General features: G+C 44.4%; 1 protein-coding gene across 1 annotated transcript; it reads left to right on the top strand.

Moving 5' to 3' along the window:
* The first annotated feature begins 1788 nt into the window (after positions 1 to 1788).
* On the top strand, positions 1789 to 22223 carry LOC145356494 (parvalbumin-like EF-hand-containing protein). Its single transcript, XM_080209220.1, has 5 exons — positions 1789 to 1852; positions 2245 to 2371; positions 9696 to 9831; positions 18195 to 18310; positions 22177 to 22223. The coding sequence occupies exons 2-5, from the start codon at positions 2263 to 2265 to the stop codon at positions 22221 to 22223; spliced, it is 408 nt and encodes a 135-aa protein (XP_080065346.1). The 5' UTR covers positions 1789 to 1852; positions 2245 to 2262.
* The last annotated feature ends 2172 nt before the right edge of the window (positions 22224 to 24395 follow it).

The raw sequence follows: 24395 nt of genomic DNA, 5'->3' as shown, positions 1-24395 counted from the left end.
TGGGTGCAGATAGCTTCTTGATTGGTAAGGGGATCAGAGGTCATGACGAAAGGGCAGGAGAATGGGGTTGAAAAACCTAAATTTTATGGTCTATAAACTGTTGTATAAAAATGAAGCAACATTTGTGAGGAGAAATATACCCTTGTCGGCCAAGGATTCAGACTTAACCATCATAAGACCATAAACCATAAGACGTAGGAGCAGAATTAGGCCACTCGGCCCATCGAGTCCGCTTCCCCATTCAATCATGGCTGATATTTTTCTCAACCCCATTCTCCTGCCTTTCCCCCATGACTATTGATCCGATTACCAATCAAGAACCTATCTACCTCTGTATATCATCAAATATATTCTAATACTTTTACCTCCTGGGAGTTGATTCATCACAAAGAGTTCCAGAAGGCCTTTTTCAGATTGAACATGGTATAACTTCAGAAAAGTGACAGGATATGAAAAAGAGAAGCAGAACCGACAGAAAAAAATCCCAGCCACACCAAACATGGAGCACTCCAACCCATGAAGGTTCAATGACTTGTCGCTGAACCAAATCAAATTATATGGTCTGAAACTTCAGTGGAAGATTGTGCATACTGTGTCATAATAAAAAAATGATACAATGTTCAAATGATGCCAAAATCCCAGCGCCCTCTGTGTCTCCACACCTTGTGAAACACAAGATGGTTGCTGTAGAATCGGGACAGATTTTAACAATCGTTTGCGACTTCAAGAGTATTTTAAGTTTAAAGATTTATACCAGTGATGGGCAGCATGGCCAGTGAGTGGGTTTTGTCAGTCACCCTCCTCCAACTCAATGGGCTGAGAGATTGAAATCAGGCTTGTTCACTAACCGTGGATAAGATTAAATACATTCAATACACACCAAATATTTCATAATGTGTTATAGGTAACTGCTTAATTATTGATACATTAATAGAACTCTCATCAACCTCAAATGGTAAAAACGAAAGAAATATTTATGCAGTGGACACAGAGGGAGCGCACGGCTCTCACAGTCAATGTTGTGAGCAATCAGCACGCACCTCATTTCACTGGCCCCTTGGTCTACGTACGAATCACTAACAGACATACTGGTAGGATAAGCATGACACAGAGGAAAATCAGAGGAACCCTATGTGGGTAACAGTCAACAAAATCTCTCGTGGGCCGCACTCACAACCCAGATGGGCTGAATGTGGTCCCCAAACTGCACCACTGACCAAAACTAAAGAACAGTTTAACAATTAAAGCCAGCTATTTTTCAGCATTCCTTTGGGGGGAGATTGGACTTTCAAATGCAGCAAACAAAATGAGATGTTGTCGGAATTATTGCAAATGGCATAGAATGTACAGAACAGCACAGAAAGAGGCCATTCGGGCCATCTTGTCCATGCTGGTGTTTATGCTCTGCACGCACCTCCTCCCATTCCACTCCGTGCAATTCTGTCAGCACACCCTTCCATTGATTCCAACCTCACACCCTCATCGAGTTGCCTCTTAAATCAATCTACGTCATCTACCTCATGTGGATGCAAGTTCAAAGGGATATAAACGTTTGCAATCTTTTGGTTCATGCAAAGTGTCATTTTGCAAAACGTTGTGATGTAGATTCGGCCCTGAGTTTTGTTCTTCACGAGGTAGCACGTCCATCCTTTCCGGCAAAAGCCGAGTTGAAATTTTCAACAAAAGCATATGCCTGGTCTTCGAATCTCATCCGAGCATGAAATCCCACTCGGTCTCTCAACCAGGCATAAAACCCTCTTAATGATTTGAGCTTCGGAACGCACTCAGCCCCACTGCCAAGTTGCATCCAACAGCGTGGTTCAGGATTCCAATTAATCTGCGTACATTTTTGGTTCAGTATTTTTCTTTAATCCTATCGCGGAACGAGTGCGCAAGGGGGATGAAATATAATGTTGACTTTTAATTTATAAATTTAAGTAACTTATTAACATAAGTCTGCGGAAATTCAAACATAATTTCAGGCAAGGCCAATTATCGCAACTGTACAACTTTGGGAAATTGCATGAAAATATTCTTTGATTTGTATTGTTTTTCATTGCCATTTTACATCAAGGGAATGCACTTCGAGTTAAACATGCTGGACAGCCCTGCACTGCTCATTTATTTCCAATGAAGCATAAGATGCCAGAAGTCATTAAGTCACGCACTGCTTTAAAATGCCTGTGTTGTCTCTGGTTTTATAATATTGTTTCACTGAACTGCTGTGTCTCGTTTTTGCCTTAGTCGGTCAAATCCGAGAAGATGGACTCTTCGAACTTCAACGCACACGTGAAGCAGGTTGCCCATGCCATGGGCACCAGTCTAACAGACCACGACATTTCCCTCATGCCCAGTGAACTGCGGCTCAGAGGTAACTCCATCAATCACACTCCGCTGTGCTGTAGCCATTGGTCGCTGGTGGTTACCAGCTGAAATCCAAAGGTGTGGATTAGACATGGTAAATTGCCCCTTAGTGTTCCAAGATGTGGGCCGGGATTCTCCCAAAAGAAATTGTAAGTTCCCCAATTCGAATATTTTTTAAGCGTGATTTTCAGATTGCATCTCCCACACTCTGAGCACTGCAGAGTGCCCTAGCAGATTCACTCTGAAAATCAGAGAATAGGACCTATTCCAGTTGGAAAGGCTGGCAGCAGAGTGGTGAACGGGTCACTGCGCATGCAGTAGCCCCATCTTGCCAGACTCCCGATCGCTGCCCTTCCAATGCCCCCACTCTACGATCACTGGCCTCTCAGGCCACTGTATGCAAGCTGATATCTCTCCCCTGGCAGGGTTGGGGGAGAGACAATAGTGTGCCCAGAGACTTCAGCCCCGGGCTTGCTAATCAGATGTAAATTGAAATTTAAGTATTAAAGTCAGCTCCGCACTGAGACTTGAAGCAGTAGTCTTTTAATTCCAATTTTCCTTTCCCCATGACCCTTCCCCTGCATCCCACGGAGCTGATGAGGCTCAGGATCTTGGGCTGGGAGACTTGCGGATGCCGTGATGTCCAGCGGGAAGCCCGGGAAACGGCCTCTACTGTTATCTCCAGGCCCATTGCGCTGCTAGAGCAGTGAGGCGAGCTGGGAGAATCACCCTCGTGTAGTTTACTGGGATTAGCCAAAGTAAATGTGTGGGGATAGGGTCGGGGAGAGGGCCTGGGTAAGATACCGGGTGAGATTCTCTGGCGTTGTTTGGCGAGATTCTCTAACGTTGTTTGTTAGTGGTGGGATTCTCTGGTCTCACCACTGTCAATGATTTGATTTATTGTTGTCACATGTATTAGTATACAGTGAAAAGTATTGTTTCTTGCATGCTATATACAGACAAAGCATACCGTCCATAGAGAAGGAAAGGAGAGACTGCAGAATGTAAGAAATTGAATTAAAGCATTGTTCGAGAGTTTAAAAAAGAGTTAGAATAAAGTTTGAGAAACCTAGAATGAGAGTACAAGATAGAATTAGAAGGTTGCAAGAAATCGCCTCATTCTGGTGCTATCTTGGATTTCCGCTGATATCACCCCAAGCAGGTAGAAAACCCATGGGGGTTTGCTGCTGGTGCGTCCGGAGAATTCCACTGGCAGGAACGGCTGGAGAATTCCAGCCACTCTATCAGAGAGTCGGCATAGACCCGATGGGCTGAATGGCCTCTTCTGCACTGTTGGGATTCTATGATTTGATGAAATCTGGACTGTTAGGTTTCAAGCCTTTTTCCACTCAGCTCTGAGTGGAGATGAACTGTATAGTCCCGAAACTGCACCTCCCAGGATCAGCCAGCAAGTGTCAGCCAAGGTCTGAGCTATGATTCGAAAAACCTTAGACCCATAGTAGGAACAGAGAACTTCTACTTCTGTAGCGCTTTTCACAACCTTAGGTCATCCCGGAGTGCACTGCAGCTAGTGAAGTACTTTTAAAGTATAAACACTGTTGGAATGATGGAAATGTGGCAGCCAGAATGTGAGCAGTAAGCTCCCACAAACAGCAATATATTTTAGAACATAGAACAGTACAGGGCCTTCGGCCCTCAATGTTGTGCCAAGCTATGTCCAAACCCAAGATCAAGCTATCCCACTCCCTATCATTCTGGTGTATTCCATGTGCCTATCCAATAACCGCTTGAAAGTTCCTAAAGTGTCCGACTCCACTGTCACAGCAGGCAGCGCATTCCATACCCCACCCACTCTCTGAGTAAAGAATCTACCTCGGACATCCCTCCTGTATCTCCCACCATGAACCTTATAGTTATGCCCCCTAGTAACAGCTACATTCACCCGAAGAAATAGCCTCTAAACGTCCGGTCTATCAATCCCTCTCATCATCTTATAAACCTCAATTAAGTTGCCTCTCATCCTTCTCCGCTCTGAAGAGAAAAGCCCCAGCTCCCTCAACCTTTCTTCATAAGACCTACCCTCCAAACCAGGCAACATCCTGGTAAATCTCCTCTGCACTCTCTCCAATGCTTCCACATCCTTCTGATAATGAGGTGACCAGAACTGCACACAATATTCCAAACGTAAATTTTGACACTGTACAGTTGAGTGTAAAATATCAGTCAGGGTGTTAGGGTGAATTTGCTTTCGCAAACAGGGCAGGGGCATTGTTGAAGTGCCCAGCGAGGGCAAAACCTCAGCCAGGGTTTTCCAGCTCCTCCCACTGCCAGAATCCTCCAGTCCTGTCGAAGTAAATGGAAAGTTTGAATGGCTTGTTACGTCCGTCATGGTGGGACACACCTCGCCAGGTCTGGAAAATCTTGGCTTTTGCTCCAACGTAAAGGGATCATCGTTTAAAACGGAGATGAGGAGGAACCTCTTCAATCAGGGGATGGTGAATCCACAGAACTTTTTGCTGCAGAAGACTGTGGAGGTCATTGAGTGTCTTTAAGACAGAGATAGGTAGATTCTTGATTAATAAGGGGATCTGGAGTTATGGGCAAAAGGCAGGAGAATGGGAATGAGAAAAATATCAGCCATGATTGAATGGCGGAGCAGACTCGATGGGCTGAATGGCCTAATTCTCCTCCTATGTCTTATGGTCTTATCTCATCAGAACACCTCTCATGATGCAGCACCCCTCAGTGACGCACTGAAGTATCAATCTAGATTGTGCCCCAGGTCCCTGGAGTGGGTCTAGAATCCACAAGCTTCTGTCCAAGAGACAAGAGAGTTTGAACTGAGCCAAGATGTCCCATCTATATTAGTTTGGTTTCGGAAATGGCTTCTAAACTTAACCCTGTGTGGGAAGTGTGCATCGGATCACTGCTGGAGTGATTTTTAAACAAAAACTGCAATTTTAAAAATTAAATATTAGAACGATATTTCATTTAGGAGAGACATTTTCAGATAAAAACACACATTTCTGAAGGACCTTTTACATCCTTAGGCTCTCTCAAAGCGCTTCACAGACAATGAATTGCTTTTGAAATATAATCACTGCTGTTATAGACCATAAGACATAGGCCATTCAGCCCATCAAGTCTACTCCGCCATTCAATCAGATCACAACCGATGTGATAGTCCTCAACTCCACTTTCCCACCTTATCCCCATAACCCTTGATTCCCTTACTGATTAGAATCTTATCTCAGCCTTTAGGGACTGGGTGGCTCACTGCTTGTCTACAAGCCCTCGCAAATAGCAATGGGATAAGTGACGGCAGATGTAGAGTTAGTGAGTTATTGCAGGAATAAACTTTGGCCTGGACACTGGGAAGAAATCCCCAACTCCTCTTGTGTGCCCATCTTATTCTGGCCTCTTGTGTTACTCCAAGTTTCACTGCTCCAATATTGTGCCTTCAATAGTCTATGTCTAAAATTGTCAGAATTGCCCTCCTTTAATGCCTCTTCCCTTGATGATGGTCCTTAAAGCCTCCCTCTTTGATCAAGCTTTTGGATTATCTGCCCCCAACATTGCCTTATACAGTTGGCTGACTAATCATAGAAACCATAGAATCCCTACAGTACATTCAGCCCATCGAGCTTGCACTGAAATCAATGCCACCCAGGCCCTATCCCCGTAACCCCACATATTTAACTCACTAATCCCTCTAACCTACGCATCCGGTGATACTAAGGTGCAATTTAGAATGGCCAATTCACCTAATTGGAGAACACGGAAACCGGAGTACCTGGAGGAAACCCACACAGACACAGGGAGGATGTACAAAGTTCAAATAGACAGTGACCCAAGCCGGGAGTCGAACCCAGTTCTCTGGAGCTGCGAGGCAGCAATGCCACCATGCCACCCATTATTCTCAGCTTCTGGATTACTAGTCCAGTGATATTACTACTACGCCACTGATGCCACTGCCGCAACACCTCCTCCCAGCGCCTCTCTCCCCTCCTCCCACCAAGTCCCCACACCCCTCTATTTTGTGTTATGACTTTCCTGTGAAGGACCTTGGGACATTTTATCCTATTTATGTAGTGTCTTTAAATATCATTGAATGATGCCGTGGAGTGTTTTACACCCACTGACACTGCCCACAGTAAGATAGACACCTGTTAATTTAGCTGAATGACAGCGCAGCCTTTAATAACTGTCAGTAAATCTTGCAACATTTCAACTTACCTGCTTTCAAATTACCAGGCTTTCTCTAAAAATTACAGAAATTAGTGAAGAATTAGTGCAATTATTAATGCAAGCCTCACAATAGCAAACATTTCAAGATAACACATACCATTTTGTAAAGAATAATTTGTACTAATTTCGTCTCCATTCCACTCTGTAACCGGGCACCTAGGAATGGATGAAAAATGGATTTCTCGATTAATTTTATCCTTTACTATTCTTCTGAATAGGCATATCATAACTCAGATCAATACTACACCATTGCTCCTATTGATAACCCCTGCCCCCACCACCAACCCCACCTCCCTGCCATCGATACATGGCATCATTTACCCATCTTCTTCACGGTCACAATTGTACTAGGACTGTACTAACGTTACGTGAGTGGGAGGCTTGATAGTCGCAGATTCATTTTTAATTTCACCAGTTTCAGAAACATTCCAGCCACATTCTATTCCAGTACAGTTGCACAGTGGTTAGCACTGCTGCTTCACAGCTCCAGGGTTCGATTGCTGACTCGGATCTGTGTGGAGTTTGCACATTCTCCTCGCGTCTGCGTGGGTTTTCTCCGGGTGCTCCAGTTTCCTCCCACAGTCCAAAGATTTGTGGATTAGATTGATTGGCTATGCTGAAATTGCCCCTTAGTGTCCCGAGATGCATAGGTTAGAGGGAGTAGTGGGTAAATATGTAGGGATATGGGGGTAGGGCCTGGGTGGGATTGTGGTCAGTGCAGACTCAATGGGCCGAATGGCCTCTTTCTGCACTGTAACGTTTCTGTGGTTCTATGATTCTACGTGAGGATTCTGTTTGGCCTATTTCCATTCTCTGAGGCACTCCATTCCAATGCCCCCTGTGTCGGACAATCCTGGTGCAGGATTGTGAGGTTTGAGTCATGAGCAGTCACCCAGCTGCGATTTTCTCTGAATTGCCCCCTTAGTGACCAAGAGGCTGATTAGATGAATTAGCCAGCCAATTAAGTAGGCTCTCAAAGGTGGAGGACCAATAGGAGATAATCCAATAAGAAAGAAAATGTACCCTGCCATTGGTCAACGAGAGAGAGAGAGCCTCCATCTTGAGGTGCCCACTTAACACTTTTCAAAAATTGGCAGCTGGACCATTCGAAGGGAGAACAAAGGTTGGTGGATTTGCAAATAGCAATGAGAACCATCAGAGGACACAGCGGGACACAGATAGGTTGGAGACTTGTACGGAGAGATGGCAGATGGAGTTTAATCTGGACAAATGTGAGGTAATGCATTTTGGAAGGTCTAATACAGATAGGAAATATACAGTAAATGGCAGAATCCGTAAGCATATTGATAGTTAGAGGGATCTGGGTGTACCGATCACTGAAAGTGGCAACACAGATGGAGAAGGTAGTCAAGAAGGCATGCGGCATGCTTGCCTTCATCAGCCAGGGCATTGAGTTTAAAAATTGGCAAATCATGTTGCAGCTTTATAGAACCTTAGTTAGGCCATACGTGGAATATAGTGTTCAAATCTGGTCACTACACTACAAGAAGGATGTGGAGGCTTTGGAAAGGGTACAGAAAAGATTTACCAGAATGTTGCCTGGTATGGAGGGCATTAGCTATAAAGGAGAGGTTGGAGAAACTTGGTTTGTTTTCGCTGGAATGACTAAGGTTGAGGGATGACCTGATAGAAGTCGACAAGATTGAGGGGCTGACAGAGTGGATAGTCAGAAGCTTTTTCCTAGGGTGGAAGAGTCAATTATTAGGCGGCATAGGTTTCAGGTATGAGAGGCAAGATTTAAAGGAGATATACGAGGCAGATTTTTTTTACACAAAAGGTGGTGAGTGCATGGAATTCACTGCTGGGGGAGGTAGTGGAAGCAGATACAATAGCGACTTTTAAGGGGCGTCTGGATAAATACATAAATAGGAAAGGAGTAGAGGGATATGATCCCCAAAAGGGGAGAGTTTTAGTTCAGTCGGGCAGCATGGTCGGTGTAGGCTTGGAGGGCCAAAAGGCCTGTTTGTGTGCTGTAATTTTCTTTGGTCTCTTTTCACAGGGCAGCCTGTGGTCAGTTAAGCTGGAGGGGCTTTAAAATGCACCAGGAGAGACAGACCTCTGGAAAGTTCCAGTTGTCCTTTGATAATTGGCCTTAGTTGGCTTTTCTCATTTGTTAGTTGGGTATGGTGGCACAGTGGTTAGCACTGCTGACTCACAGCGCCAGAGACGCAGGTTCAATTCCAGTCTTGGGTGACTGCCTTGTGCGAAGAGTGCACATTCTCCCTGTGTCTGCATGGGTTTCCTCCAGGTGCTCCGGTTTCCTCCCACAGTCTAAAGATGTGCAAGTTAGGTGGATTGGCCATGCTAAATTGCTCCATAGTGTCCCAATAGGTGTAGGTTGGGTGGATCGGCCATGGGAAGTGTGTGGGGTTACAGGGATAGGGCTCAGTATTAATATCTGAAAAAGGAGATAAAACACAGTCCAATGCCAAGCAGTTTTTAATATTTACTTCAAAACAAGTCTTCGAGCTGTACAGGAGGACAGACCCACGCTAGATCCCATCATTCAGTTTAGCCACTCTTCCGAGAGGGTTGAGTAAGTTACTGTTACAGAGTCATGCAGACTCAATGGGCTGAATGGTCTCTTCTACACTGTAAGGATTCTACAGTTCTATAATACCCTGGCAAACTGACATGCTGTCCAACGGTATGAAATTACACACACAAGTACAGAAAATGCTGGAAAATCTCAGCAAGCCTGACAGCATCTGTGGGGAGGCAAAATTCTGCCCCCACGGATGCTGTCAGACCTGCTGAGATTTTCCAACATTTTCTGTTTTTGTTCCAGATTCCAGTATCCGCAGTATTTTGCTTTTATCTTAGTGCGAAATTACACACTCGCTCGCCTACATTCACCCCTCCTCCTCCCCTAAATTGGAGCGAATGTTCTGTCCCTGGGTGCAGAGCAATAATGGTTGCCTGGGATGGAGTGGGGGATAGTCGGTGCGTGGGAGGAGTGGGAGGGGGAAGGGGGTGGCTGATGATCAGAACGTTACCGCTATGACTTGATCCAATCGATCGCTCGGTCTGGTCAACCTGACCATAGGCCAGCCAATGCCCAGTTCTTGTTTCTCATTCGAGCTCTGTCTTCCTTCCTCCAGGTCCATTCAATTATCACAAATTCTTTGAATACATGGAAACCTTCAAGCAAACCGGTCAGCTTGATGAATCAATTCGGAAAGCCTTTGAAATGCTGGATAAGGACAAAAGTGGTTACATCGAATGGAATGAAATTAAGTAAGAGTTCCCACTACTTTTAACACCATTAAAATACAAACCTGCGTTGTTGAATGTTTAACAACAGCCTTTCTTGCTGAACCACATCTTTGCGCTCAGAGATATCAAAGAATCCGTACCATGCAGAAGGAGGCCATTTGGCCCATCGAGCCTGTACTGACAACAATCCCACCCAGACCCTTTCCCCATAACCCCATGCATTCAGCCTATTAATCCCTTAGGAGCCACATAACATGGCCAATCCAGCTAACCCACACATTTTTGGACTGTGGGAGGAAACCGGAGCACGCTGAGGCAACCCACGCAGACACAGGGAGCACATGCAAACTCCACACAGACAGCAACCCAAAGTCAGAATTGAACCTGGGTCCCTGGCACTTTGAGGCAGCAGTGCTAACCACTATGCCACCCACAAGATGTCTTAGGGCACTGAACAGAGAGCAAGAGAAAATTAGAAGAGGAAAAAGCATGGATGAAGAGAGAGATGGATAATGTTTTCTGAGGCGTACAGTGGCACAGTGCTTAGCGCTGCTGCCTCACAATGCCAGGGACCTGGGTCTGATTCCAACCTTGGGTCACTGTCTATGTGAAGCTTGCATGCTCTCCCCCGTGTCTGCATGGGTTTCCCACATCCCAAAAGTGTGCAGGTTAGTGGATTGGCGTGCTAAATTCTCCCTATTGTCCCCAGATGTGTAGGTTAGATGAATTACCCATGGTAAATGTGCAGGGTTACGAGGATAGGGCTTGGGTAAGATATTCTGTCAGTGCAGACTCAATGGGTCAAATGGCCTCCTTCTATCCTGTAAAGGATCATAGATTTTTAAGTGAGGGAAAGACTATGGTGTGGAGGGAAGGTGGTCCAAGAGGATGAGTTACTGAGGACATGAGCTGCTACATATGTAACAACAACAACTTACATTTATATAGCACCTTTAATGTAGTCAAGCATCCCAAAGTGCTTCACAGGAATGTCATCAAACAACATTGGACACCAAGCCACTTAAGGAGATAGCCAGGTGAAAGGAGAAGGTTTTAAACAGCATCTTGGAGAGTGACTGAGTAACAGAGTGGCTCCAGGCAGGGATTCCAGACATCAGCTGCCTCAGCCCGAAAGGCATGGTTGTTAATGGGAGAGCAATCTGAATCGGGGTGTGGAAACGTGACGTGGTGACAATCCCGCCATCATCACGTCAATGCAGGCTTTGTGAGGAACAGAAGTTATTTATTGACCGAGAAATTATGTTCAGGGATTTGCAGCTCTAAACTGCTCCATGTTTACTGCATGGCTTCCAGATGTATTCTGCCCAAGAGAGGACTCCACCCTCTGGGGTGATCACTCACTCTCCGTTCCCATTGGTCCCTCATCTACTGTACTATCTAAAAGAGACAGACACCACAATCACTACATCCCTTCCCCTTTCGTTTATTTTATACAATCTTCAAAATAGATTTATTCAAACCTACATTCTAAATAAACATACACAGAAGTTAGAATTTTGTAAATCGATGTGGCAATTATGTGATAATGAGATCTTGAGGGTTGTATTTAACAGAACACTTCTATTAGTAGCTTCAGCTAATGCTGAGTTCCAAATATGGTCTTGTATGGGACTCTTCCATACAGACTTGCTGCTTTCTAAGTTCCGTCCTAGACTGTGTGCTGACCAAGGACTACACCTTTTACTCTGCGGATGGCGCCGCTCTCCAATCCTCTGTTGATCCTTTCCTCTGTCAAACTCTACAATGTATACAGGTCCCATCATTACAGCACAACACAGAGTTAACAGCTCATTCACCACCTCGGCCTGTCACTTATGAAGGAATGGTCGTGGTACTCTATTTCTGGAACCAAAGCTGTGTGATAAAATTCTCTCTTTAGCATTTTTATTCATGTGACCATTTCATAGAATCCCCACAATGCAGAAGGAGGCCATTCAGCCCATTGAGCCTGCAAATCCCACACAGACTCCATTCCCGTAACCCTCTTTTACCCTTATACCCCTGACCCTAGGGTCAATTTAGTGCTGCCAATCAACCTAACACACGCATCTTTGGATTGTAGGAAGAAACCAGAGCATCCGGAGGAAACCCACACAGACACAGGGAGAATGTGCAAACTTCACACAGACAGTAACCCGAGGCCAGAATTGAACTAACCACTGTGCTACCATGCTATCCTGTTTTATTCTCAATTCTTTTATTCACACCTTCCTGCCCTAACATCCATTCCTTCACTGCTTGATGGTGAGTGTTTCTTGCTGAGCTTAACAGATTTTCTTGCTACTTCCAACTTTTTCCACTGTGTTTGTTTTTTTCCTCTTAGCCTCTGATGTAGCCAGGTTGCTACAGATAAGGTCACAAACCTTTACCTCATTTACTATTTGCTGTAGTTCTCAGTGAAGTTTATCTAACTCTTTTCATTCTTACTTTTTCTTCTGTTGTGACATGTTTTACTTTCTGATTTCAGCTTTATCATTTGTTTGTAGTTTATGGCTAAACCTTTACAAAGAGCATCCATTCCAGTACAAAAGGGTGGGATGCAACTGAGTCTTGCTGCTTCACATCAGTTAGAGTCTTCTGTTGCCCTCTTTCTGGGTTCCCTTTGTGCCCCTCTTTGAGGTCTTCCAATGCTCCCCCCTTTTTGAGATTTTCAGTGCCCCTCTCTGTGGGGTTTTCCAATACTCCCCTTCTCTGGGGGTTTTCCAATGCTTTCCCTTCTCTGGGGGTTTTCCAGTGCCTTCCCATCTCTGGGGTTTTCCAGTCCTTCCCCATCTCTGGGGTTTTTCAGTGCTCCCTACAGGGTTTTTTCCAAATGTTCCCCTTTGTGATTTTCCAGTTCTTCCCTTCTCTCTGGGGTTTTCCAGTGTTTCCCCTCTGGGGTTTTCTAGTCCTTCCCCCCTTTGGTGTTTTTCAGTGCTCCCCACAGGGTTTTTTCCAATGTTCCCCCTTTCTGTGGTTTTCCAGTTCTTCCCTTCTCTCTGGGGCTTTCCAGTCCTTCCCCCTTTCTGGGGTTTTTAGTGCTCCCCATAGGGTTTTTTCCAATATTCCCCCTTTCTGTGGTTTTCCAGTTCTTCTCTTCTCTCTGGGGTCCATTATTGCTACTCAGGGTCTGACATTGAGGCTTTCTTACCTCCTCTGAGCAGGGATTTGTAGCCTAAGTTGCTCTGGAACAGCCTGTCTGACTGCTCCAATCTTCACGTGCTAACTGTGCGGCTTCCAGATATACTCTGCTGAGAGAGAACTCCACCCTCTGGGGTGATCACTCACTCTTGGCTCTCATTGGTCCCTCAACCAGCTGACCCTCTTCTGCTGCACTGTCTTAAAGAGACAGGCATCACAATCACTACAGTAAGAAGATGCCAGAGTTGGAAGAGTGAAGGGTATATGTGGGAAAATATGGTTGAAGAAGGTCACTGAGGTTGAATGGGGAGATACTATGAACGGACTTGGAAACATGTCCAAGGATTGCAAGACCAATTCACTGGGATGTGGAGAACCAGTGCAACTTGACAAGAAGTGAAACTTTGTGCAGGTGAGAATATGGGTCACTGTGTGGTCATTGATTTGAGACCAATGAGCTGGAAGAGAGGAAGATGTCTGGAAGAATATTGTTCCTAATTCATTACCAAAATTGTCCTTAAGATGATAAAATATAGGAGCAGGATTGGGCCATTCAGCCAATCGAGTCTTCTCCACAGTGTGATTTTCTCACCCCTATTCTCCCACATTTTCCCTATAACCTTTGATCCCCTTACCAATCAAAAACCTATCTATCTGTGTCTTAGCTACACTCAATGCCTTGGCCTCCACAGTCTTCTGTGGCAATGAATTCCACAGATTCATCTGGCTGAAGAAATTCCTCCTCATCTTGGTTCTAAAGGGTCATCCCTTTAATCTGAGGTTGTGCCCTGGGATCCTAGTTTCTCCTACTAATGGAAACATCTTCTCCACATCCATTCTATCTAGGTCTTTCAGTATTCTACAGGTTTCAATGAGATGTCCCCTTAATCCTTATCCTTCTAAATTCCAATGTCCAGAGAGACAAAAAGAGAGACAGAGAGCCACTTTTCTTAAAGATCCAAAGCAGCAACTGAGCTTATTTCATCCTGTGAGCCTAGCCCCATTCAGTTACGTGATTTTCCCAGTCAATCAACCGAATCAAACCCCACTCTGAAAAACCCCAGGGGAAAACACTAAAATAACCAAACTGCATTAACCCAAATTAAAACAAACATTCCAACAATTAGGATAAATTAATCTTCTTTAGCATCAACATGTGGGTTGCCAGTTATAAACAATGTGGCGCCAATAAATAGAACTGATTTTTTTTCAAATCCTGCACAAGAAACATAACATTCCTTAAAGGCACAGTATTGTCACACATGTGATGGAAAATAAGCTGGTGTTGCTACCATCACAATCCATAGCTCCATGTGACAAGCTGAATGGGAAAGTCCATGTTTCCACAGCAACTTGGACTATCAGAATGAACTGCAACACTTCACCATCACCACCCACTGCTCTCAACTTCTACCCTCTAATTAACCACTCCGCCCTTTCATCTAGACCTTAGCCATATCCCTAATAATTACCCTGTCCTTTCATGGAATGTGACCAGATCAGCATTTGTTGCCCATTCCTAATTGCTCTGGGGAAGGTGGTGGCCAACTTATTGAACCCCATGTGGTGTAGGTACACCCACAGTGCTGCTATAGTGTATACCATGTGCTGGTGAACATGATACTGATGCTACGGAGCATTAATGCCCTTTGGGGGTGGCTATTCCATGGAATTTGCTCCATAGAATCCATACAGTGCAGAAGGGGGCCATTCAGCCCATCAAGTCTGTACTGACCACAATCCCACCCAGCCCCTATCCCCATGTATTTACCTTGCCAATCCCCCTGACACTAAATGGTAATTTAGCATGGCCAATCATCCTGACCCGCACGTCTTTGAACTGTGGGAGGAAATTGAAGCACCTGGAGGAAACCCAGGCAGACACGGGGAGAACATGCAAACTCCATACAGACAATGACCCAAGCTGGGAATTGAACCTGGGTCCCAGGCACTGTGAGGTAGCAGTGCTAACCACTGTGCCACCGTGCCTCCCAGCTTGCTCTGAGAGCTGGGAAATTATGAAATAAAAGCAAATTCATCAATTTTGGCAGCATTAGATGTATTATTATGTATTGGACCACAATCAGTGTGTATGAACATGTTGTAACACAAATCACAGATGATATCGTTAAGATAGTACTTGCCAGCAGCCTTGCATGCCCTTCATATTTGAGTGACATGTTGTTATGTGGGATCCGTTCTCAGCATATTTAACAGCTGTCCCCCCTGCCAGCGTAGGCTAACCTAGGTGTGCTGGGTATAATCAAAAAGTCAGGCTTTAATCAAATATTATTACACAATCTAGATTCACAGACTCATTGAAAACTCATTAAGTAGTTAGAAACTAGCCAACTGTTGGTAAAACATCAGGCATTCATTAAGGCAAGCGCTTGTGACTGGCTGCTTATTTTTCATTATTACTAAATTGTTTATACTTTCAGAAGACTCCACTTCCAAATTTGTACATTCCAATGATTTTGCTGCAGTTGTGCTCATTGCCATGACAACTGGAATTGTCTGGTGAGGTTGGGGAGGGAGAACACTATTTGGGTCAAAGGCTTCCTGTGAAGTTCGGTTCTTAAATAGGGTTGGCTCTCCTCGAAGGCATTCGCTAACATCTCTGAAACCTGATCCTCCCGGCTACGAGAATCAGATACTCTCAAACCACTGCTGCTCAAACGTTACGTACGTAGGAACATAAAGAAAAAGGGGGCCATTTAACCCCTTCGGCGGAATTCTTCTGCCCCGTACGTCACGGAATTGGAGTTGGCGAGAGGCGGACAACGGAAATGTCCATTGGCCTCGAGCGGGAATTTCTGGTCTCCCTCGAGCAAGGCTGTAAAATCCTGCCCCTTGTGTCTGTTCCTCTTTTCAATATAATCAAGCTTTATCTACAACTTAACTCCACATACTTGTCTTTGTCCCGTATCCCTGACAAAAACAAATTCTAGCCATCTCAGGTTTTCAAATTAATCTAGCATCAAATGCTGCACGTGGAAGAGAGTTTCAAACTTCTACCACACTTTGCAGGATGCAATATTTCCTCATTTCAATCTTCAAAGGTTGAACCTTTAGACTACCCCTGGCAAGCTCACAAGGAATGAACTTAACTCCACATTTTCCTTCCCATTAGATAAAGGAAGATGTTTCTGCTGCGGATTGTGGGGGATACATTCAGGCAGTCAATCATCATGAAACACTTGGCCAGTAACAAATTCTCCGAACACACTATCCCCAGGATTACTTTCCATTTATATCAATGTTTGGCACGTGACTCAGTGAATAGCACCACGGCCTTCTGAGTCAGGGCATTGTGACTTTATCTCCCACTCCCAAAGCACTCGAGAACACAATCCAGGCCAATACTCGGGTGCTGAGGGAGCACTGTACTATCGGTGATCCCATTTTTCAGATAAAGGGGCCGGATTCCCTGACCTTGCCGGCAGCAGGGATTCTCCACTCCTGCTGCAGTGAATGGAGATTAAGCACCAAATTCTCTATTCTCGCTGGCAGTGGCAATGGTTCATGAATGGCTGGAGAATTCCAGCTGAGATGTCTAGCAGGGCTTTCACATACTCTGCAAGGAAGCCCCAGAAAGAGCCCATGCACAACTTGAAGGCCGATGTTAACAGAGAAGTTTATCTAATTGCTAACATTTGTTCTTCACCCAACAGCAGCGGTTTACCCGGTACACTTGATTCATTGTGGCTATTCCTTGGAATGCCAATGTTTCCTCACATTACAGTGGCTTTGAAAGTTCTTCTCTGACTATGAAACACTTTGACACGAAGAGAGATGCATCCATAAGGTGATGTTACAGCATGCGTCATAGTTTAAATCTACATTTCAAGTCTATCTGACCCTTCTACTCGAAACGTTAACCCTGCTTCTCTCGCCACAGATGCTAAAGGATCTGCTGAGTTTATCCAGCATTCTCTGTTTTTATTTCAGATTTCCAGCAACTGCAGTGTTTTATTTTTACATCTTGAGCATTATCTGCAAAAGCAAGGTGGATTTCACTTAAGTAGTCACCTTCACATGGATTCTCACCCACAAATGAGCAGGCGATGGCCTCGTGGTATTATCGCTAGACCATTAATCCAGAAACTCAGCTAATGCTCTGGGGACCCAGGTCCGAATCCCAGCATGGCAGATGGTGGAATTAAAATATCTTGAATTAAGAATCTACTGATGACCATGAAACTCATTGCCAATTGTCAGGAAAAACCCATCTGGTTCACTAATGTCCTTTAGGGAAGGAAATCTGCCGTCCTTACTCGGTCTGGCCTAAATGTGACTCCAGACCCACAGCAAAGTGGTTGACTCTCAACTGCCCTCTGAAATGGCAAAGCAAGACATACAAGGGCAACTGGAAATGGGCAATAAATGCTGGCCTACCAGTAACACCCATGTCCCATGAATGAATAAAAAAAGTATCGAATCAACGTAAATTTGATTTCATTTCATTTTTTGATTTGATTCGTTATTGTCACACATATAAGTATACAATGAAAAGCATTGTTTCTTGCATGCTATACAGACAAAGCACACCGTTCGCAGAGAAGGAAAGGAGAGAGTGGGGAATGTAATGTTACAGTCATAGCTAGGGTGTAGACAAAGATCATCATATTGCAAGGTAGGTCCATTCAAAAGTCTGACAGCAGCAGGGAAGAAGCTGTTCTTGAGTCAGTTGGTACATGACCTGAGACTTTTGTATCTTTCTCCCGATGGAAGAAGGTGGAAGAGAGAATATCCGGAGTGTGTGGGGTCGTTAATTATGCTGGCTGCTTTTACAAAGCACCAGGAAATGTAGACAGTGTCAATGAATGGGAGGCTGGTTTGTGTGATGGATCTCTTGTAGTTTCTTGTGTCCTGGGCAGAGCAGGGCCCATACCAAGCTGTGATATAACCAGAAGGAATGTTTTCTATGGAACATTGTAAAGGTTGGTGACATGCCAAATTTCCTTCCATCTTCTGAGAAGTAGATGGGCTTTCTTTACTATAGTGTCGGCATGGGGGGACCAGGACAGGTTGTTGGTGATCTGGACACCTACAAACTTGAATGTCTGGACCATTTCTACTTCAACCCCATTGATTAATATAATTAATTAATTTAAAATTAAATTATTGAATTAAGGAAGTTGTTTTTGGGAAGTATTAATGCTTTTGTCATGTCTCCCACTTTGCATCTTAATGAGGCATCCCAAACACCTTTGCTGATTACTGATTACTCTGTGTTGCAGATACATCCTCTCGATAATTCCCACCAACGTTCCCATTGTCCCCCTGTCAGATGAAGAAGCCGATGCGATGCTCCAGGCCGCGGACATGGATGGAGACGGGAGAATTAATTACAAAGGTACGATTTACAACTGGCAAGCCTGCTACCCTTTGTGAATATCGCGCAGCATCTGTTAAGTAGAAGATGCCTCCAAGGGGCACGAGAAGGAAGGCGCAACAATTTAGGATCCAAGGTGTAAAAATCATCCACCTATCGCTGTGGATGGGGAGACTGGCGTCAAGTCGGGGTTGTCAAACCTGCAGAATTCTCTTGGAGTCTCCAGGAAAACCAGGCTGAAAAATGATATAAGCATAAAAAAAAACTGGGTTTCTATTACATTTTCTTCAAAAGATTTTGTTCCTATGTCACAACTTTATTACGATGTGGAGTTGCCAGCGTTGGACTGGGGTAGGCACAGTAATGATCTCTGCTTACCACAACATTATTACAGATGAGGAGAAAACAGCTGTTTGGCTAGGCAAGCTGGCTGGGAACAAGACCACAATATAAATCACCAGAGATACATCAGCCCAGAATTCTTCATCTTATTCAGAACACGAGGTGCTGCTGAGTAGGATGCGATACTGGTCCCTGCCAAACAATGTCAGCCAAGATGTTCCGTAAATCAATAGAGAGTTACGCTACATGCACGATCAAAATAGTGAGCACAAAGTGCCAGCACGCTTTGAGGGTGTGGGATGGTCAATGGAACATGAGTCATCATTCAAAGCACTCACTTTGGACTAGGCAGGAATATATCTGTCAAGTTTGGTTGACTTGGTTATTGAGTGGCCTGGGAACAGGTTGGGGTTAACTATCACTTACGTAGAGCATATCAGAATTGCCACCGATCACCAAAGTCTTACACAACAAAGCGCACTCAAGAGTTCATGCTCAACAGCTTTTTATCAAGCTGTGGACCCAGAAGCAGGTTGATGGTCTGGGTCCTAATGCTTTACGTATCCAGTTGCATCACTGTTTTGTCTCAATGATGTGAGGAGTTAATGCTGAATGAATTAAGTTGCTCCCAATATAGAAATGTTTGATCTGAAACCATAGGAACCCTACAGTGCAGAAGGAGGCCATTCAGCCCATTGAGTCTGCACTGACAACAATCCCACCCAAGCCCTATCTCCATAACTCCATATAGTTACCCTACTAATCCCTCTAATCTATGCATCTCGAGTCACTAAGGGGCAATTTTAGCATGGCCAATGTACCTAACCCACACATCCTTGGACTGCTACACATTTCACCATTTGTGTTAATACTTGTTCACCTTCCTTGGCTGGCTGTTAAGTTTTGTTTGATTATGCTCCCATTAAGCAACTCTGGACATTAAACCTGTTACATAAATGCGAGTTTTCTAAGCTACCCTTGAAGATAATCCCTTCCTTATCCTTCAGGACAGACATGTGAAGCTTACAACAGCAATACAAAAATTAACATCAACATTTCTGACTTCAGGTCATTCATCTTTTAATATTTCATTAGGTATTTTACATCTCCAAAACTATCTGTGCCTGGAACCGCTTTGGAGTGAAGTGTGAGAATGGCTTATCCAAGCCTTTTAGTGTATCTGACTTTGACAGGGGAGCAAAGTTCCGATTGAGTGAAATGTTCACCTCTTTTCGTTTGCTTTTCTATTTCTTGCTATATGTCATACTATCGGGTGTTTAATGACATCTCAGTCCCTGGAGGGATGGCAAGGTAAGGATGAGGGACATCAGGCAGGATTTTCCATGCCGACCACACACACACACACACACACACACACACACACACACACACACACACACACACACACACACACACACACACACACACACACACACACACACACACACACCCCGACATTGTTTTGCTGTGGTAGAGACAGCCACCCATTGCCCAGTGGCAGCCAACCAGTGGTCAATGGGGTTCCCCATACTCTACACCCTGCCACCAGTTGTACAGAAGATTCCATCAGCAAGAATGGCTGGAAAATCCCAGTCATTACTCCCTTTTCATACCATCTTTAAACAGTTCCTATCATTGCTTTTCCCAAACCATAGCTTCATGGCACAAACCTTCGATGAATCATAAAATCCCTACAGTACAGAAGGAGGTCATTTGGCCCATCGACTCAGTACCGATCACAATCCCACCCAGGACCTATTTCTGTAACCCCACACATTTACGCTGCTCATCTCCTTGACTCTAGGGTCAATTTAGCATGGCCAATCCACCCAACCCACACACCTTTGGACTGTGGGAAGAAACCCACGCAAACATGGGCGGAATGTACAAACTCCACACAGACACACGAGGCCAGAATTGAATCTGGGTCCCTGGCGCTGTGAAGCAACAGTGCCAACCACTGTACCACCATGCTGCCCAAATTGTAGCACTTCCCTTCATTATAATCTCCAATCATGTCTGAAGCTAGAGGGCAAGGGATATTGATCGGCAATGAACCCATTCCCAGCGACACAGACAACAAACCAACATCATGCTGCCTCATGTTCGAAGTTTGTTTATTAGTGTCACACGTAGGTTTGCATTAACACTGCAATGAAGTCACTGTGGAAATCCCCTCGTCGCCACACTTTGGCACCTGTTCGGGTCACTGAGGGGAAACTTAGCATGGCCCATACATCTAACCAGGGCATCTTTCCAACTGTGGGAGGAAACTTGAGCGTCAGAGGAAACCAACACAGACACAGAGAGAATGTGCAGCCTCCACACAGACAGTGACCCAAACCGAGAATCGAATCCAGATCCCTGGCACTGTGAAGCAGCAGTGCTAACCACTGTGCCACCGTGCCGCCCAAATCTAGATGTGACTAATTCAGAGTATTTTATTACTAGCAACCCATTTAGCTCAATCTTACATATATAATCATTTATTTGAGCCTATTGTTCAATGCCTTAGGACATGAATTTCCACAGTAATACAGATTTATAAAGCGCTTTTTAGAAATGTTATGAGTTTTAAAAACTACATTTTTGATTCTACATATTCCACACACTCTCATCGTTGTGCATTGAGGGGCTGGAACCTCTTGGAGCAGATGCAGCAGGGAATGTTTTAATATAAAATATAAATAGAACAAATAAAAAATACAGCGCAGAAGCAGGCTGTTTGGCCCTCCAAGCCTGCACCAACCATGCTGCCTGTGTGAATTAAAACTTCCTACACTTCCGGAGACCATATCCCTCTATTCCCATCCTATTCATGTATTTATCAAGACGCTCCTTAAAAGTCACTATCGTATCTGCTTCCACTACCTCTTCCGGCAGCGAGTTTCAGGCACCCACCACCCTCTGTGTAAAGAACTTGCCTCTCTTTTAAACCTTGCCCCTCGCACCTTAAACCTGTGCCACTTAGTAATTGACTCTTCCACCCTGGGAAAAAGCTTCTGACTATCCACTCTGTCCATGCCTCTCATAATCTTGTAGACTTCTACCAGGTCGCCCCCAACCTCCGTCATTCCAGTGAGAACAAATCAAGTTTCTCCAACCCCTCCGCATAGCTAATACCTTCCATACTAGGGAACATCCTGGTAGATCTTTTCTGTACCCTCTCCAAAGCCTCCACATCCTTCTGATAGTGTAGCACCAGAATTGAACACTATATTCCAAGCGCAGCCTAGCTAAGGTCCTATAAAACTGCAACATGATATATTATAAATATAAACTGGAATTGTAAATGTAGTGAAGCACCTCAGAGTGCCACTTACTGTCCTAAAAAAATCTGAATTGTATTGCAGTTTACGTAATGCTAAATTTGAACTGTTATGTGATTAACATTTTATAAATATTGTGGATAAAATATAATATTTGAAACAAAAACTAGATCGTTCAGTTGACAAATAAAACCTTTGACCTCTAAGTGATTGAGAATGTACAAGTTAACTGGAGGCAATGTAAGATTTCTATTCACTCCTTGTTCTCTCTTCCAGAATTTGAAGCTCTGATCAAAGAAGATAAGATGTCCAGGAAAAAGTAGAAACCAGAAATGAAAATGTCCACTGTTAGAGAGTGAAGCTACACATGGCCAGGAGCTTTGCATTGGCTGCGGCACTGTTAAGCTTCTGCATTCTCTGCAAAACCCCTTTTCTCCCAGACACATCTTAGAGGAAATAGATTATAGAGACCAGAATTAAGCTGACCTGATTCTAGTTGTAACAAATGATTCCCTAAGACTCAACAGTTCCAGAGGGGACGAGGAATCCACCAGCTCAGTCTGTCAATGCACATCCCCACTCTCATCCCCTCTGAATACACTCACCCAAAACACTGGTTACTGTTGACGTGAGCACAAGAAAACCCAGGCAGAACATAAACATAAGAAATAGGAGCAGGAGTAGGGCATCTAGCCCTTTGAGCCTGCCCCGCCATTCAATAAGATCATGGCTGATCTGAAGTGGATCAGTTCCACTTTCCCACTTTCTCCCCATAACCCTTAATTCCCTTGTCCATCAAAAACCTATCTACCCGTGACTAAAATATATTTAGCGAGGTAGCCTCCACCACTTCAACGGGCAGAGAATTCCAGAGATTCAGACACTCCAGCGCAGTACTGAGGAAGTGCTGTGCTGTCAGAGGCGCTGCCTTTTAGCTGAGATGGTAAACCGATCTGTCTGCTCCAGTGGAGGTAAAAGATCCCATGGCACTGTTTTGGAGGAAGAGCAGTGAACTGTCCCTGGTGTCCTGGCCAATGTTTAATCCCTCAATCAACCATCACAGATTAGCTGGTCATGATCACTTCCAGAATTTTACTGCCATGCGCTCTCCGAGGCTCACGGAATGGAATTCTCTGTTGTCCTCAGATTGGATTTTACGAGCCTCGCCTGAGAGAGGTCGCAAAACCCCAATTCAAATTGCTATTTGTGGGATCTTGCTGTGTGCAATTTGGCTGCCATTTTCCTCCATTACAACAGTGACTACACTGAAGCACTTCAATGACGATAAAGTCCTTTGAGATATCCGGCAATCTTGAATAAAAACAATAAACCTTTCTTTTCTTGGAGAGGAAAACCAACATACAAACTACAAAGGAAATAGTGATATTAAAAAAATTCTCTAGTTCTAAAGTAAGACAACCTGGAATAGAAAGGGACTAAATCCTATTCAGCCTAATCATGCAGGACAATATTGGCCACTTGGAGAGTTTTTAATTCCACTGGGGGATGTGTTTTTTGCTATAATCTGCTGAATCTGCTCTGAAAATGTACAGTCTAAGCGCTGGGTCATCGCTGCTGCTTTCTGCTTGTCACATCTGTGCGTTTATCAGTGAACCTGCAGAGGAGCTGATGGGGCGTGTACAAACTCCTCAAGTCTTAACCACTCCCCACTGCTTTTGACCAGGGTCACACACCAAGCTTTGGCACTCTGCCATCTCCGCAGTTCTTGTGAATGACTTTGTTTTCTTGAGAATGTCTCCATTTCCTGAATAAATAAAATGGTCTTGTTTGCTCCCAGCCGCAAGCAGACTCTTCATTAATGCAAAACCCAATTTGTTGCAATGCAGAATGGAGGGAAGGTCAACTTCCCAATCCCAAAAATACACCCCTCAAAATCTGCAGCATTCCGTCGGTGTTCTGCCAACCCAGTGAATGGGTGCGTTCGAAACCACATTAACTTCAGAAGAACAATCAGTGTCTTGATATAACTGATCTTTATTACACTAGCAATCCCAAATGGTGAACTAACTATAAGTTGCAAATCAATGTAATATATGTTGTGTTCAGATCATTTAGTTGCAAACAATTTATTTTCTACTTTTCTGCATTGTCAAAAGTTAGTAATTAATTTTTTTGATTTTGATTTGATTTATTATTGTCATATCGAACATAGAACAAAGAAAATTTCAACACAGGAACAGGCCCCTCAGCCTTCCAAACCTGCACCAACCATACTGCCTAACTGAACTAAAGCCCTCTACCCTTCTGGGGACCATATCGCTCCATTCCCTTCCTATTCATGTATTTGTCAAGACACCCCTTAAAACTCAGTATCGTATCTGCTTCCACTACCTCCCCCGGCAGTGAGTTCCAGGCACCCACCACCCTCTGTGTAAAGAATTTGCCTCATACGTCTCTTTTAAACCTTGCCCCTCGCACCTTAAACCTATGCCCCCTAGTAATTGAGTCTTTCACCCTGGGAAAAAGTTTTTGAC

This window comes from Carcharhinus amblyrhynchos, chromosome 21 (assembly GCF_965287045.1).
Source record: "Carcharhinus amblyrhynchos chromosome 21, sCarAmb.v2.hapA, whole genome shotgun sequence".
Classification (NCBI taxonomy): domain Eukaryota; kingdom Metazoa; phylum Chordata; class Chondrichthyes; order Carcharhiniformes; family Carcharhinidae; genus Carcharhinus; species Carcharhinus amblyrhynchos.
The sequence above is the reverse complement of the archived record's forward strand: the minus strand, read 5'-3'. Positions and strand labels throughout refer to the sequence as shown.

Coding starts and splice junctions, on each gene's coding strand:
- LOC145356494 (XM_080209220.1), top strand. CDS start 2,263: ATGGACTCTTCGAACTTCAACGCACACGTGAAGCAGGTTGCCCATGCC. Junction 2,372..9,695: donor CAGTGAACTGCGGCTCAGAG/GTAACTCCATCA, acceptor TCCTTCCTCCAG/GTCCATTCAATTATCACAAA. Junction 18,311..22,176: donor CGGGAGAATTAATTACAAAG/GTACGATTTACA, acceptor TCTCTCTTCCAG/AATTTGAAGCTCTGATCAAA.